General features: G+C 44.0%; 1 protein-coding gene across 1 annotated transcript in view; it reads left to right on the forward strand.

The window, feature by feature from the left end:
* Positions 1-387: 387 nt before the first annotated feature.
* Positions 388-14,920, forward strand: part of LOC121879509 — a 65,522-nt gene continuing 50,989 nt past the window's right edge. Inside the window, exons 1-2 of the mRNA XM_042386167.1 lie at positions 388-422; positions 1,903-1,989. Coding sequence (XP_042242101.1) covers positions 388-422; positions 1,903-1,989 — 122 coding nt within the window. The remainder of the gene's footprint in view (positions 423-1,902; positions 1,990-14,920) is intronic.

Consider the following 14,920-nt stretch of genomic DNA (forward strand, 5'->3'; position numbering starts at 1 on the left):
TAACACCAGATACTTGAATATTAGGCTTAAACCTGTATACTTGGACAAACGTTACTTAATAAAATTGTCTTCATGCTCAATTTGCTCCTGATTCAGTAATTAGTTGTGCCAGGTACACACACAGGGCTCGCTGGTGACCCTGACCTCTGCAGCTATAAACACTAAGACCCGCCTCTCCCACACATAACTCCTCCTCCCACTCCCACAGGCTCTCCCTCATATTCCGTCTCTCAGTTTAATCCCCCTCCCTCTCTCTCTCCTTCCCTCCCTCCTTCCATCACAGTCCTCTCTCCTTCTTCCCTCCCTCGTTCTGTTGTCTATCTTGCCTTCTATATGTCTTGTTTATCCAGTGTTTACTTCTATCTAGCGACGTGGGAGAATTTCAAGATGGTTCCCCGACATAACTGGATTAGCCGCTTGAGGTAAGGTGAGTCGAGAGGCACACAATACACCTACACCTACCTGCCTGTGTGTGTGTGGATACAAATATACACAGACACTAAGGTACTCAGTTGTTTCCCTTTTCCCGTGTGATTTTATCAAGATTTAGCTTATCCACGTTTTCATTGTGGATCTACATGAAATATATATATATATATATATATATATATATATATATATATATATATATATATATATATATATATATATATATATATATATATATATATATATATATATGTAATGCATTTAGGAATACAATAACCGTGAGTATATATATGCGAGTATATATAAATACATGCATACATACACCTACACACACACACACACACACACACACACACACACACATTAGGGTTTCACATCTAATGGACTCTTGATATAACGGATTCTTATATCTATATAGTTCGTTAAATAGAGGTTCTTACATCTAACGGGCCCTCGATACAACGGAATTTTCCCTCCATGTAGTCTGTTAAATAGAGGTTTCGCTGCATATTGGAGACCGAGTATGGTAGAAGCCTCTGACCTCACCACCACTATTGACTCCCCCAGCAGGATATTTGTCTGGCCCTTCAGGATAACTTCTTCACATCACCCATAAATGACATTCAGCAGCGACCTCTTCCTCCTCATCGTGTACAGTCAAGCTTCTCTCTCGGAACATCATGGACCGCCTCAACACACTCTCTATGACGCCCACACACACTCAAAACAGTCGTTCTCCTTCAGTATAGGTGTTGGTGATGGCTGCCCTGTTTCACGCCCCTCAGCCACTTCCCAATCTAAACAGCTTTATTATTTACGCCAAAGTCTCTCTCACACAAGCTGCTGCGAGGTCACCCATCACTGGCTACTAGTAACTCAACTCAGGAAACTTCACATCAACTACACCTCAACGCCTCAAATACTTCACGGGTAAGTCACTACTCTACAATGGTGACTTCAAAGTCCCTCACCCTGATCTTAAGCAACTCGGGAGAAGCAAGTTTAACGGGATCAGTCTAGTGCGTCTCACGGCCACCTGTGATCTGTTAACAACACATACATACTGTGGGTGCTCTTCTATACCACCATCAGAGGCGTAGTCCATCCTTGTTTCACGTTCCCTCCACGCATAGATAAAACCGCTTTGATACGGATCGACAGCAGTTTAACCATAGTGTGGGTCCTTCTCGTCAACGTACAGTCCCTCTACACTACCATGCCATCTGATTATGCTCTCTACCAGTTGCCGCCCTTCCCCCTCTGGATAAACTGGACATTGTACCAGACTGTCATTGTAGAGTACAAATTCTGGTCAAATGCCCCCTTCCCCCCCAAAAAATAAACACGTCTTCCTCACCTTTACTAATCACTTGTCATAACATTCAGGGTCCTCCTCAAAGGCCTGATGGGACAAGAAGAAGAGGCTTTAATGGGTCCTCAATCTTCCTCAACCTTGACATTTATATCCCTCAGGTGGCTGCCAAACAAGCGCTGGCTATCTGGATCGTTAAAGTACCAAGCAGCTGTAGAGAAGAAAGCAGAAATCTTAAGAATGCCCCAGTAAATTTTATTCAAAGAGTTATTCTACCATATATCAAATGAGTCTTATATTGAGTAGGTATATATCATCCAACTAACTTAATATAGAATGATTAATATAAAACGTGTCACTAAGTTAATAGATATCTCTTAGTTTATTATATTTCAGAGGATAATTCTTCACAAAACACCAAATGATTATATTGTGGGAAGGTCTTCAGGAAAAACATAAATTACTTGATTTTTTATTCAGAATGTCGAAGCGTGAGTGATGTTGTGTAATAATTCATATCAAGATTTATGGTGCAATGCCATCTCTCTCTCTCTCTCTCTCTCTCTCTCTCTCTCTCTCTCTCTCTCTCTCTCTCTCTCTCTCTCTGACATTTAACTTGTGCATGTTTTTGAGAATGGAGGAATGGGATAAGCAACGTAGCGTATTCCGAGTTTCTTTTTTTTACGTTTTTTTTACGGTTTTCACAGCGACAATTGGCGTAAACTTGGTTGGGTTTAGACACAGGTATGTACTGGTCGTAGTTGAAGTTGTTTGAGACGAAAAGCTTGAAAAACCAAGTCTATCATATCGTACAGCATAAAAAACAAAGTCTATCAAATGGTAAAGCTTAAAAAACAAACTATCATGTCGTAAAGCTTAAAAAACGAACTCTGTCAAGTCTATCATATCGTACAGCATAAAAAACAAAGTCTATCATATTGTAAAGCTTAAAATGAGGTCTATCCTATCATAAAGCCTAAAAAATGAACTCTATCAAGTCTATCATATCGTAAAACTTAGTTTAATTGGTTTAGGGTCACTGCAGGAAGTATACGGTTAAAAGCTTTCATAACAGATATCAAGAGAAACTGAAGGTACAGTCACTCCAAAAAACTATCTGTACTTGGGGTGATCGATGAATTTCAGAATGAACACTACGACTCCTTTTGCCTCGGTAGGGTTGTCAAAATCCTTCGTCCGTTGTGTTATATTTTTTCGACATAATTTGGTATAGATAATTTTTTTGAGTGACTAAAGTATTTGTGTGGGAAAAGATTACTTGTGTGTAGAGAGTCATTGATAATCTGGGACACAGAAGGTAATCAAAGGTAACTTAATCAAACTTACTAAATTAACCTAATCTAACCTAACATAACCCAGCACAATCTAACGTTTTAAACAATCCTCGACCATATTATGTAAAATTTTATACTCAATTCAGGATCCAGAAATGTGTTTAACCCATTAGTGCCGCCTTCCTAGCCTTCGTTAGTAGTAATTCGAGTCCCAAGGCAGCGCTCTACAAGTACCATAGTTCCCCCTCCACTAATTTCCAAGTGATGGTACGTTTTCTTTTTTAATGGCGTTCTGTAGTGGATTCCTCCCCTACAAGCACCGAACCTTCTCGAATTCCCCAGCCTATGCCTCCAGCGCCGCCCACGGAGCTGGGGTCAACTATCTACCCACGCCTACCCACGCCTTATAAAGCCTGACACCACTGTGACCAGCCTCTTTTCTACCCAGTGCCACCAGCAAGCAACACCTCCGCGGCTCCCGCTCCCGCCAGCGACCTCGGCGTCCCTCAAGCCGCGTGTCCCTCCTCTGGGCATCCTCACCACCCAGCTCTCTCTACTCAACGCTTATTACCATGCTACTTACCCAGCAACAAGCTGCATTGTACATCCAATACAATATGTATACAGTGAGCACATTGTGAGTTTCCTTTCTCCATCCCATCCTGTGTGTGAACCAATATCTCATAACCCCACAGTTCTTTATAGTTTATGACTGGCGGGGGCGGCGAAACCTTGAAAGAATGTGGGTCATTTGAGAATAAAATTTAAATATCGCTAACCAATTAAATTAAAAAGGTTGGCAAATATTTTCTAGTGTAAATTTTGATGTCATATATTATTAAAATTTACAATATGACGGGGATGACAATGTTATGGGAATGTTATATTGTTGTTAAGTTGTATTTTGTTGTGTGTTTGAGATGACGGTAAATAATAATCTTCTCTGACGATTTAATCACCCTCAGTACCTTATAGTCCGTGTGCCATCAAGGAACAGTGTGGCGGATGTGATTTACGCTGGATCTGACGCCCAACAACCACAGTTCTTTTCAAGTAATTCCTTCTTCTAAACAGTATTTCACTCGGAACTCTTTCAGAATTAATTAAAAATCGATGAAAATGTGTTGTTTCTCTGATAAGTAAATGTGTACTTGAAGATTTATGAATATATATGATTTTTTCCCTCCGATTCGTGTGATTGTGTGTGTGAGGGAAACCAATAGCGTCAGCACCATGGATGAGATAGAGCCTTGAGGTGAACGGCATAAACTGTATCACAAAATCGCACATTTAATAAACTAATAAAATCTTTAATACAGTAATAAGGTAAAAAAAATATATTGTCCTTTATTATTTTAGTAAATATATCATATCGTTTATAAATCTTAATCACTTTTATCCATATTGAAGTTTAAAGTTGGATTAGTCTTTGGGTTAGGCTAAGTTCTCACGTTATCTTTGGATTTGTTTAAGCTGATCATCGGTAGCTGAGGAAAGATTAGCTGATCTAAACAAGGATTAGCATAAACCAGTCTTATAAATTTGTTACCTTTGTGTGTCTGTCGTCAGTGTGTTGGAGTGGAAGATCTCAGGTGTGATGCCAGACGTTTCCACACCGACTGATATAGTGTGTCAACCTGGATGTCTACACCTCTATGTCTGTCTTTGATACCCCCAAAATGTTCTACACTACTGAGGGTATACGCAAACACTTGTTATCTTGAAAATAGGTTCTTATTCTCGTACGGGAGACAAAATACAGAGGAACAAATATATGGCTTGCACGCCATAAGGGCTAGCGATCTCAACTCCATGTATCACTCCGTGCTGGCATGTACAGATGCCAGCGTTCACAAGCTGTACATCCAATACAACATGTATACAGAGAGCACATTGTGAGTTTCCTTTCTCCATCCCATCCTGAGTGTGAACCAAACATCTCGTACCCCACAGTACTACTTCGTGTCCATATTATACACCTCCCTCCCCCCTATACGCTCATAGTTTCATCTTGAGCGGACCTTTTGTTTCTGAGTCGCTCGGACCTGCGGAGTACCTGGGCAGAAACACAAGGTGGGGATGGATTTACTGTAAAGACATCAACATTAGGGGACTCAACTGGGGAAGGGTCAACACTAGGCAGCTCCACAGGTCGGAGGAAACGACGGTTCCTCCATCATACTCTACCACTAGGAATGTCATGATCGTGATGACGGCTAACCTGAAAACCTTAAGGATTCATATTACGCTCAAACGTCCACAATACCTTCCGAGTCCCCCAGTGGAAACGTCCCCCGTTTTCTCTCTTTCCCCGTCTTTGTCTTAAGAGAACTTTGAATAATCCGCGGATTTCGTAGCAGACGCTGTATGTTGGGACCTGTTGCCATCCAACCCTTTGTAATCAATTTAATTTTGCTTTTGATAGCTGAGTCAGAGCATTGTTAGTGAGGATAATAGTAGGGAATGAAACTGAGTTCATAGTCTCAGTTTCAACGTCAGAGTGTACAGTAAATTAATTCATCGAAATAGAAGTAGGTGGACTCCCTGGCCTATTTTGAGTGAAGGTGCCGCGGGCATTTCTACCGTTAGTAAGTGCCCGTCCCTTCATCCATACAGGTATGCCATTCCACTCTGTGTTATAATTCGCCCTTCTTTAAGTGATTTGACCCAATTAATAGTTGATTGTGCAAGTGTTACAGTAACGTAGTTGATATGCTCTGAGTGAAGTCATATTTACGTCTTTAACGTCCCCTGAAATGTGATGTCGTTGTCACTGTTAGTAAGTGCTCGCCCCTTCACCCATACAGGTCCCTAACGCAGCCTAGGCCGTGTCTGTAGGGTGGATGTTGTATCCACTATGTCTGGGGAGATGTCCGAGGTCCAGTAGGATCAGTTACCTTCGTGAGACCCGGCCGTCAGACACTTCAGACTACCTATGGCCCCCATAGCTGGCTCGTCTGGCCCTAACGCTAGGCCTGCGAGGTGACCCCGGATCACCAAGCCACACACCACTACCAGCCCCCATCATTGGTGGATGAGTGTCTAACTCAGTAGGGCTATTTGTGTGGTGGAGTTAATCCACTGGGATCTTCAGAGTTCGTCGGAAAGTACTCCATGGTGGCTGGACCCCATGGCTGTTGCTTGAGTATCACTCCTGACGACTGAGTGTTGTAGTGGCAGTTGCCCTGGTCTTTATGGTGCTAAGTGACTATAAGAGTTATGTGTTATTGAGTATGTCCACCCAGTAGTGGTGTGAGTATGTTGAGCCTGAGGGCCTAGTACTAGATTTCGTCTGTTGGTACATATAAATTCTTTCTCCTAATTTCATATTAATGTTTAAATAAATTTTGTATTTGTATATTGTGTCTATTATTTACCTACAGTATTTACCGTTCTTTCTTCCCTATTGCTTGATACTATCATTACATCTACCCACGAGCCTCCTCTCGTCACGCTACCAATGGTAATAAGTATGAGAGTAAAAGGAATTGTTACTGACACACAGGCCCTTATAAAATGGTGGCAGCTCAGGCCCTCATAGGAAGACGCACTTGGTAGTCCCTGGACCGGCCAATACCCATGACAACCCCAACCGTGTCCCAGCGGTGAGATATCGGATCTTGAATCCTGACCTGCTGGCCGATACTCAACCTGGGAAGGGGGCGGGCATGATAGTCGTACCGAGCAGCGACATCTACGGCTCGTTCTGCTGCACGGCGGTCACATTCTTCAGTCTTGGCTTGCCATTCTTGAGAAAAAGACCGGGTGGGCAGGAACACAAGACCTGAGATGATGTCCATATAGAACCTGGGCTGGGGAGCGTCCGGTGAAGTTCGGGGTGTTGCGTAACTCTAACAAACCTCGATCGAAGTCCTCGCAGTCGATATTTCCTGAGGGTGACACCTTAAGGATCGGGTGTTTAACAGTCTTGACTGCGGCTTCAGCGTGTCCATTCTCCTGGGGGTAGTGGGGCGAGGTCACAGCTTGGGGTACTACTTCGTGTCCATATTATACAACACCCTAACCAGACTACAGTGTAAACATACGAGGAGGTGTGTCCAGTGGTGTGATGTGTCGAGAGCCAATCCCGAAGCTTGCCACAGGTAAACAAGGCAATTACCAGACTGCCAGCGTCTTTTGTGATTGGCTGAAAGAAAAACCAGCGCGCTATAGACAAAAATAAAAGGTCCATCCCTCTGCTGTCCAACTGAAGTATCTCTGTTCTTGTGATGTGTTGACGCTGCATTTTGGCCGACACTCCCGGAAACAACATAATATGGTAAAGTTCCATTATCTGTTTCCTAAAAAATTACCGTTATTTTGTTCTCTTTATATAATTCAAGGCTTCGGAGTCCTCACTTATATTAACACTGTAACAGATTTGTAGAGAAACTCGTTAATAAGTTGTTTCTGGGCGAGCTGAAGTCTGAACGCCTTACGTCCAGTTGTGGCCGGAAAAGTGAATTGTTCCACTAGACTTGCTAAACTAGAGGTCAGTCGAATGGTTAGTGACAAGACATTACAGTGGGGGCTTTTTGGTAACTTGCTAACCGACGGACTAATGCATAGACACACAAATGACATTAATAATAGTTTTTACCCCTGATCAGAGGACTGCGGGGAATAAAAAAGAAGTAAAATGACATAAAAACACCTGTGCTTACAAGACAATTTTTTTTAATACATTAGTAAAAAAAATATACACATCTGTGACTATTTCTATAATATACACAAGCAGGATTCAGGCAGTCAGAGGGTGTATGTATGATAGTCTGCTCATTAACTCTACATTAGGGTTCGTTCATGATATAACTGTTCGCTGCTTCACCTCACCTGCCCCCTTCACCTGCTCACCACGGGGCTCACTATGACAACCTAAAATGGTGCTTGGTGATAGGACATCCATACATACATACATACATACATACATACATCCATACATACATACACTCTACCATAATGTGTGTATATTTGTCATCATTAGCCTTTATCATTTCACTAGGAGATAAAAATTTCGCACATACTCTTTCAAAGTTTATCATCTTGAGTCCTTCTGTTCCTTACACTGTGTTCCCTTCACCTCCCTCCCCTTCACCCCCCTCCCTCTCACTGTGTTCCCTACACTGTGTTCCCTTCACCTCCCTCCCCTTCACCTCCCTCCCCTTCACCTCCCTCCCCTTCACCTACCTCCCCTTCACTGCCTCATCTGGTAATAATGCTTCAGGTTTTACAGCAACAAGAAAGTACAAATGATGACTGTAGATGGCGCCACATTCACCAAGATGGCAGCTGAGTTAAAACATAAACATAGTGTAGGAGAAGATAAACTGGCTCATTACTTGTTATATTCTTTACCTCTTCACACACACAACACACACACAACACACACACAACACACACACACGCACAAAACACACACCAATCAAACTTAATCTATGTCTGTATGTCTGTGCTCGTTACTGTCAAAGCGGAATTGTAATGTTGAGAAGATCACAGTGTTGGAGGATGACATGTTGGAGGGTGACGTGTTGGAGGGTGACGTATTGGAGGGTGACGTATTGGAGGGTGACGTGTAGGAGGGTGACGTGGTAGGTGACGTGTTGTTGGAGGTGACGTGGAGGTGACGTGTTGGAGGGTGACGCGTGTAGGGTGACGTGGTGCTAGGGGACGTGTTGGAGGGTGACGTGTTGTTGGAGGGTGACGTGTAGGAGGGTGACGTGTTGTTGGAGGTGACGTGTAGGAGGGTGACGTGTTGGTGGGTGACGTCTGTGACGTATTGGAGGATGACGTGGTGTTGGAGGGTGACGTGTTGGAGGGTGATGGTGCTGAAGGGTGACGTGTTGAGGTGACGTGTTGGAGGGTGACGTGGTGCTGAAGGGTGACGTGTTGGAGGTAACGTGTTGGAGGGTGACGTGGTGTTGGAGGGTGACGTGTAGAAGGGTGACGTGGTGTTGGAGGGTGACGTGTTGGAGGGGACGTGTTGGAGGATGACGTGGTGTTGGATGGTGACCTGGTGCTGGAGGTGTGGTGTTGGAGGGTGACGTATTGATGGAGGGTGTGCTGGAGGGTGACGTGGTGCTGGAGGGTGACGTGCTGGAGGGTGACGTGGTGTTGGAGGTGACGTGTAGAAGGGTGACGTGGTGGAGGGGTGTTGGAGGGACGTGTTGGAGGGTGACGTGGTGTTGGAGGGTGACGTGCTGGAGGGTGACGTGTTGGAGGGTGACGTGGTTCTGGAGGGTAACGTGTTGGAAGGTGACGTGTTGGAGGGTGACGTGTTGGAGGGTGACGTGGTGTTGGAGGGTGACTTGTTGGAGGTGACGTAATGTAGGGTGACGTGTAGGAGAGTGACGTGTTGGAGGGTGACGTGTTGGAGGTGACGAGAAGGGTGACGTGGTGTTGGAGGGCGACGTATTGAGGGTGACGTGTTGAAGGGTGACGTATTGGAGGTGACGTGGTGTTGGAGGTCACGTGTTGATGGAGGGTGACGTGTTGGAGGTGACGTGGATCTGGAGGGTGGAGTGTCACGAGGTCACGTGTTGGAGGGTGACGTGGTGTGCTGGAGGTGACGTGTTGGAGGTGACGTGGTTCTGGAGGGTGACTTGTTGGAGGGTGACTTGTTGGAGGGTGACGTGTTGGACGGTTGGAGGTGAGACGTGTTGGAGGGTGACGTGGTGTTGGAGGGTGACTTGTTGGAGGGTGACTTGTTGGAGGTGACTTACTGGAGGGTGACGTGTTGGAGGTGGAGGATGACGTGTTGGAGGTGACGTGGTGTTGGAGGGTGACGTGGCGTTGGAGGGTGACTTGGAGGGTGACGTGTTGGAGGTGACGTGTTGGAGGATGACGTGTTGGAGGGTAACGTGGTGTTGGAGGGTGACGTGTTGGAGGGTGACGTGGCGTTGGAGAGTGACTTACCGGAGAGCGTGTGTGTGGCACTGATACTCAACTCAGGGAAGAAAATGTCTAATTTAGGAGACGAAGACAAAGACGAAGAAAAAGAAAGTGGAAGCGGATAAGGAAGACAGGGAGAAAGGGAAGAAAACAGAGGACAAGGAAGGAGAGGTTAAGGAAGACAGGGAGAAAGGGAAGAAGACAAGGGAGAAGACAACGTAGAACAAGGAAGGAGAGAATCAAGAAGAAAAAACTGCATCACATTTCAAGATAGTGTTACAAGAGTTACGCAAAGAATGTTAATTTAACACTACTGTGAACTTAACTCCTGACCAACGGACGTAAATTAACATGAAGTAGATTGTAATTAACCTCTTGGAAACTGTTACTTAGTGATGTTAATAATTCATAAAGTTAAGATTTATTTATTATTTGGTAAAATTTTTGGTAGTCTACATTATTCCACCTGTAGTGAACTGAATTACTGTAGCTGTTGTTGTTGTCGTGAATAATGAAGGTGTGTGTGTGTGTGTGTGTGTGTGTGTGTTTGTGTGTGTGTGTGTTTGTTTAAGCAGATAATAATTACTTTAGGTTGCGTTACAGCTCTATGAATGCTTTACCTGACTAACCCATGATATATATATATTTTTTTGTTTAAATTTTTCCACTACCCCAGGATCCCTCACTGTACTGTACAAGCTCTTCACTGTCCCCCTGGCAAACCACGCACACTCCATGCTAACGTAACTTTATGGTCTTTTTTCCCCCTCCCTCCTCCCCTCCCCCACCCCCACCCCCTCCCTTCACCCCCCTCCTCACCCCCTCCCTCACCCGTCATTTGGGCAAGTATCTTCATGTGGTATCGTAACCGAATTAAGAAGGAGGGAAGGTAAGGGGAGGAGGGGTAAAGAGGGGGATGGTTAAAGAGAAAGGGAGGGGAGGGGTAATGAGAGAGAGAGAGAGATGAGAAAGGGGAGAGAAGGGGTGTAGGGAGAGAAGGAAGAGTAAGGGAGGTGAGAGGGAAATGGAGAGGATGGATGGGAGGGAAGGAAAGGAGAGTGGGGGAAGAAAGGTGGGGGGTAGGGGAGGGGAAAAGTGATGGGGAGAGAATGAAGGGAAGAAGGAGGGACAATGGAAAGAAAAAGAGAGAGAAGAAAGGGGTAAGAGAGATATAGAATAAAGGGAAGACTGAGAGAGAAAGGGATTAAGAGGAAAGAGAAGAAAATCAAGAAAGGGTTAAAGGGCAAATGAAGGGAAGAGTGAGAGAGGAGGACAGTTCGAAAAGGGAAAAAAAGAGGAGAGGTAAAGACTGGAAAAGGAGAAAAGACAAAGAAGAGAGAGAATTTGTCGTAAGATCTTTTTGAGAATCCGGAAAAGAAAAGATTCCCCCCAAAACCTCGAGACGGTCCACTCCACCGCCCTAATGACCATGATAAGTCGCTAGTTTGACGACACTCATTAAAGCAGTTGGGGGTAATTAAGAGTGGTTTAAATCTCCATTATTTTTTTGTTTTTGTTTTAAAGGTTCTGGTGGATTAATGATGGACTGTATCTCTGGTGTGTGTGTGTGTGTGTGTGTGTGTGTGTAGTGCTTTTGTGCATATTGTATATAAACGTATCTGCATGTTTTCCGACATGAAATTATTTGCATGGTCCAACGTGTATGAGTGAAAGTAATTATGTTAATGCACAAGCTTTTGAGTCTGTCTGTCTGTCTGTCTCTCTGTCTGTCTGTCTGTCTTTCTGTCTGTTTGTCTGTCTGTCTTTCTGTCTGTCTGTCTGTCTGTCTGTGTGGCGGTGATAGCGAGGCCATCAGGCAGGAAAACACTGCTTAATGAGGCTGGCGGCCACACCCACCCCCCCGCCTTTATAACTCCTATGTAAATGAGCTAATCAGAGAACTGTAGTGCCTGGAGTCATGTGATAGTCTCTCCGTTTTTAATAGATTACAATTTATAAATCCTAATGAATTTGACGTCATATAAACTGTATATATTAGAGCTAAAACCCAAAATAAGCCAACAACATTTTAAAATAGTTAAAACTAGGAGCTACAAATGTTGTATTATATAACTAGTATTAGGTGAAGCTAGTTACACCTAAGGATGCTAGGAGAACCCGAAATCCAGGACTAGGATATGATTAAACCTATTTTTGAATAAAAATTTAGGTTAAAACTAATATCACCAACAACACTGTGTGAGAAAACTAGTTCTTTCTGGCAGGATATCCGTGGTGGCAGGATATACATGATAGTAGGATATCTGTGGTGGCAGGATATCTGTGGTGGCAAGATATCCGTGGTGGCAGGATATACTTGGTAGTAGGATATACATGATAGTAGGATATCCGTGGTGGCAGGATATCCGTGGTGGCAGGATATCCGTGGTGGCAGGCGGCTCTCCACACCTCCTCAAGACGTCTCCAGTCATGACTCACTCTCCTGGCTTAAAGCGGAACACCCCCACGCCTCCTGTCTCCTACCCCCACGTCTCCTGTCTCCTACCCCACGCCTCCTCTCCTCCGACATTGTCCCACCTCCTTCCATTACTTTAGGTCCTAACACACTCCAGGTTGTAGATTCCACGAAGCTCCTCGGCGTCACCATAGACAACAAACTAAATTGGAAACCACACGTCAGTGAAGTTGTCAAATCCTCCAGTTTCCGTCTCCACATCCTCCGCCGACTCAAGTCCCTCGGAGTTACTGCACCAGAGCTCCTCAGTGTTTACACAACATTCATACTTCCCAAGCTCACCTATGCCTCCCCTACCTGGTCTTCCTCCTAAATGCCCACACAACGTAAACACCTAGAAAAAGTGCAAAGGGCATGCAAGATTATTCTCTCCTTCCTACTCCACATATCAAGAAGCGCTCAACACACTGACCCTTTCGACTCTCACTGACCATCACCACGACCTCATCTGCAAATTTGGTAAGCTTCTACACCATCCTCGACACCCGGCCCCTACTACCACCTGAGATCCCAAGCCCGAGAATTGCTGTTCGACACCACAACCGTATCCAGCCCATACGTTCACGAACTGATCGCTATAAGAACAGCCCAGTCCCAACCATTGTAAAATTATCAATAACTTGTAATAAACCAGTGTATTCACCTCCCAGTAAATACTACTTCTTGCACTGTCACTATGTCAATGAACTGTAGTTTGAGCTTTTCCCCATCGTTATTACTTGTATATTATTTGTAATTCGAAACCCATTCCCCAAATATGTAACTGTATATTTTCAGCCTTCTGGCTGCCAAGCTCTTTCAATAAACCGTTAATTATTATTTTTTATTATTTTTACCCCACGCCTCCTGTCTCCTACCCCACGCCTCCTGTCTCCTACCCCACGCCTCCTGTCTCCTACCCCACGCTTCCTGTCTCCTACTCCACGCCTTCTGTCTCCTACCCCACGCCTCTATCCTCCTCCTCCTCGCTCTCTCACCACACACCCTCCCCTCCTCCTTCTCCTCCTCCCTCCTTCTCTTCCTCCCTCATCCTCTTCCTCTCCATCACCACACGCATCGTTTCTCTCCTCCTTCTCCTCCTTCTCCTCCTTCTCCTTCTTCTCCTTCTCTTCCACCTCCACCCCCCACCCCTTCACTATCTGTTGCCATCATCTCAGGTAACACGAGGAACAAGTCACCTGGGGAAGAAGGTAATTAACACTCATCTAAGGAAATCTATCGTCAAATTCCCCATCTATCGTCAATTTCCCCATCTATCATCAATTTCCTCATCTATCGTCAATTTCCCATCTATCGTCAATTTCTCCATCTATCGTCAATTTCTCCCTCTATTGTTAATTTCTCCATCTATCGTCAATTACCCCATCTATCGTCAATTTCTCCATCTACCTTCAATTTCTCCATCTATCGTCAATTTCCCCATCAATCGTCAATTTCTCCATCTATCGTCAATTTCCCATCTATCGTCAATTTCCCCATCTATCGTCAATTTCCCCATCTATCGTCAATTACCCCATCATCGTCAATTTCTCCATCTACCTTCAATTTCTCCATCTATCGTCAATTTCCCCATCAATCGTCAATTTCTCCATCTATCGTCAATTTCTCCATCTATTGTCAATTTCTCCATCTATTGTCAATTTCTCCATCTATTGTCAATTTCTCCATCTATTGTCAATTTCTCCATCTATCGTCAATTTCCCCACCTATCGTCAATTTCCCCATCTATCGTCAATTTCTCCATCTATTGTCAATTTCTCCATCTATTGTCAATTTCTCCATCTATTGTCAATTTCTCCATCTATTGTCAATTTCTCCATCTATCGTCAATTTCTCCATCTATTGTCAATTTCTCCATCTATTGTCAATTTCTCCATCTATTGTCAATTTCTCCATCTATTGTCAATTTCTCCATCTATCGTCAATTTCCCCACCTATCGTCAATTTCCATCTATCGTCAATTTCTCCATCTATCGTCAATTTCCCCATCTATCGTCAATTTCCCCAACTATCGTCAATTTCCCCACCTATCGTCAATTTCTCCATCTATTGTCAATTTCTCCATCTATCGTCAATTTCTCCATCTATCGTCAATTTCTCCATCTATCGTCAATTTCTCCCTCTATTGTTAATTTCTCCATCTATCGTCAATTACCCCATCTATCGTCAATTTCTCCATCTACCTTCAATTTCTCCATCTATCGTCAATTTCCCATCAATCGTCAATTTCTCCATCTATCGTCAATTTCCCCATCTATCGTCAATTTCCCATCTATCGTCAATTTCCCCACCTATCGTCAATTTCTCCATCTACCTTCAATTTCTCCATCTATCGTCAATTTCCCATCAATCGTCAATTTCTCCATCTATTGTCAATTTCTCCATCTATTGTCAATTTCTCCATCTATCGTCAATTTCCCCATCTATCGTCCAATTTCCTAGATCGTCAATTTCCCCATCTATCGTCAATTTCTCCATCTATCGTCAATTTCTCCATCTATCGTCAATTTCCCCATCTAT

Source organism: Homarus americanus, unplaced genomic scaffold (genome assembly GCF_018991925.1).
Source record: "Homarus americanus isolate GMGI-L3 unplaced genomic scaffold, GMGI_Hamer_2.0 scaffold32340, whole genome shotgun sequence".
NCBI classification, from domain to species: Eukaryota; Metazoa; Arthropoda; class Malacostraca; order Decapoda; family Nephropidae; genus Homarus; species Homarus americanus.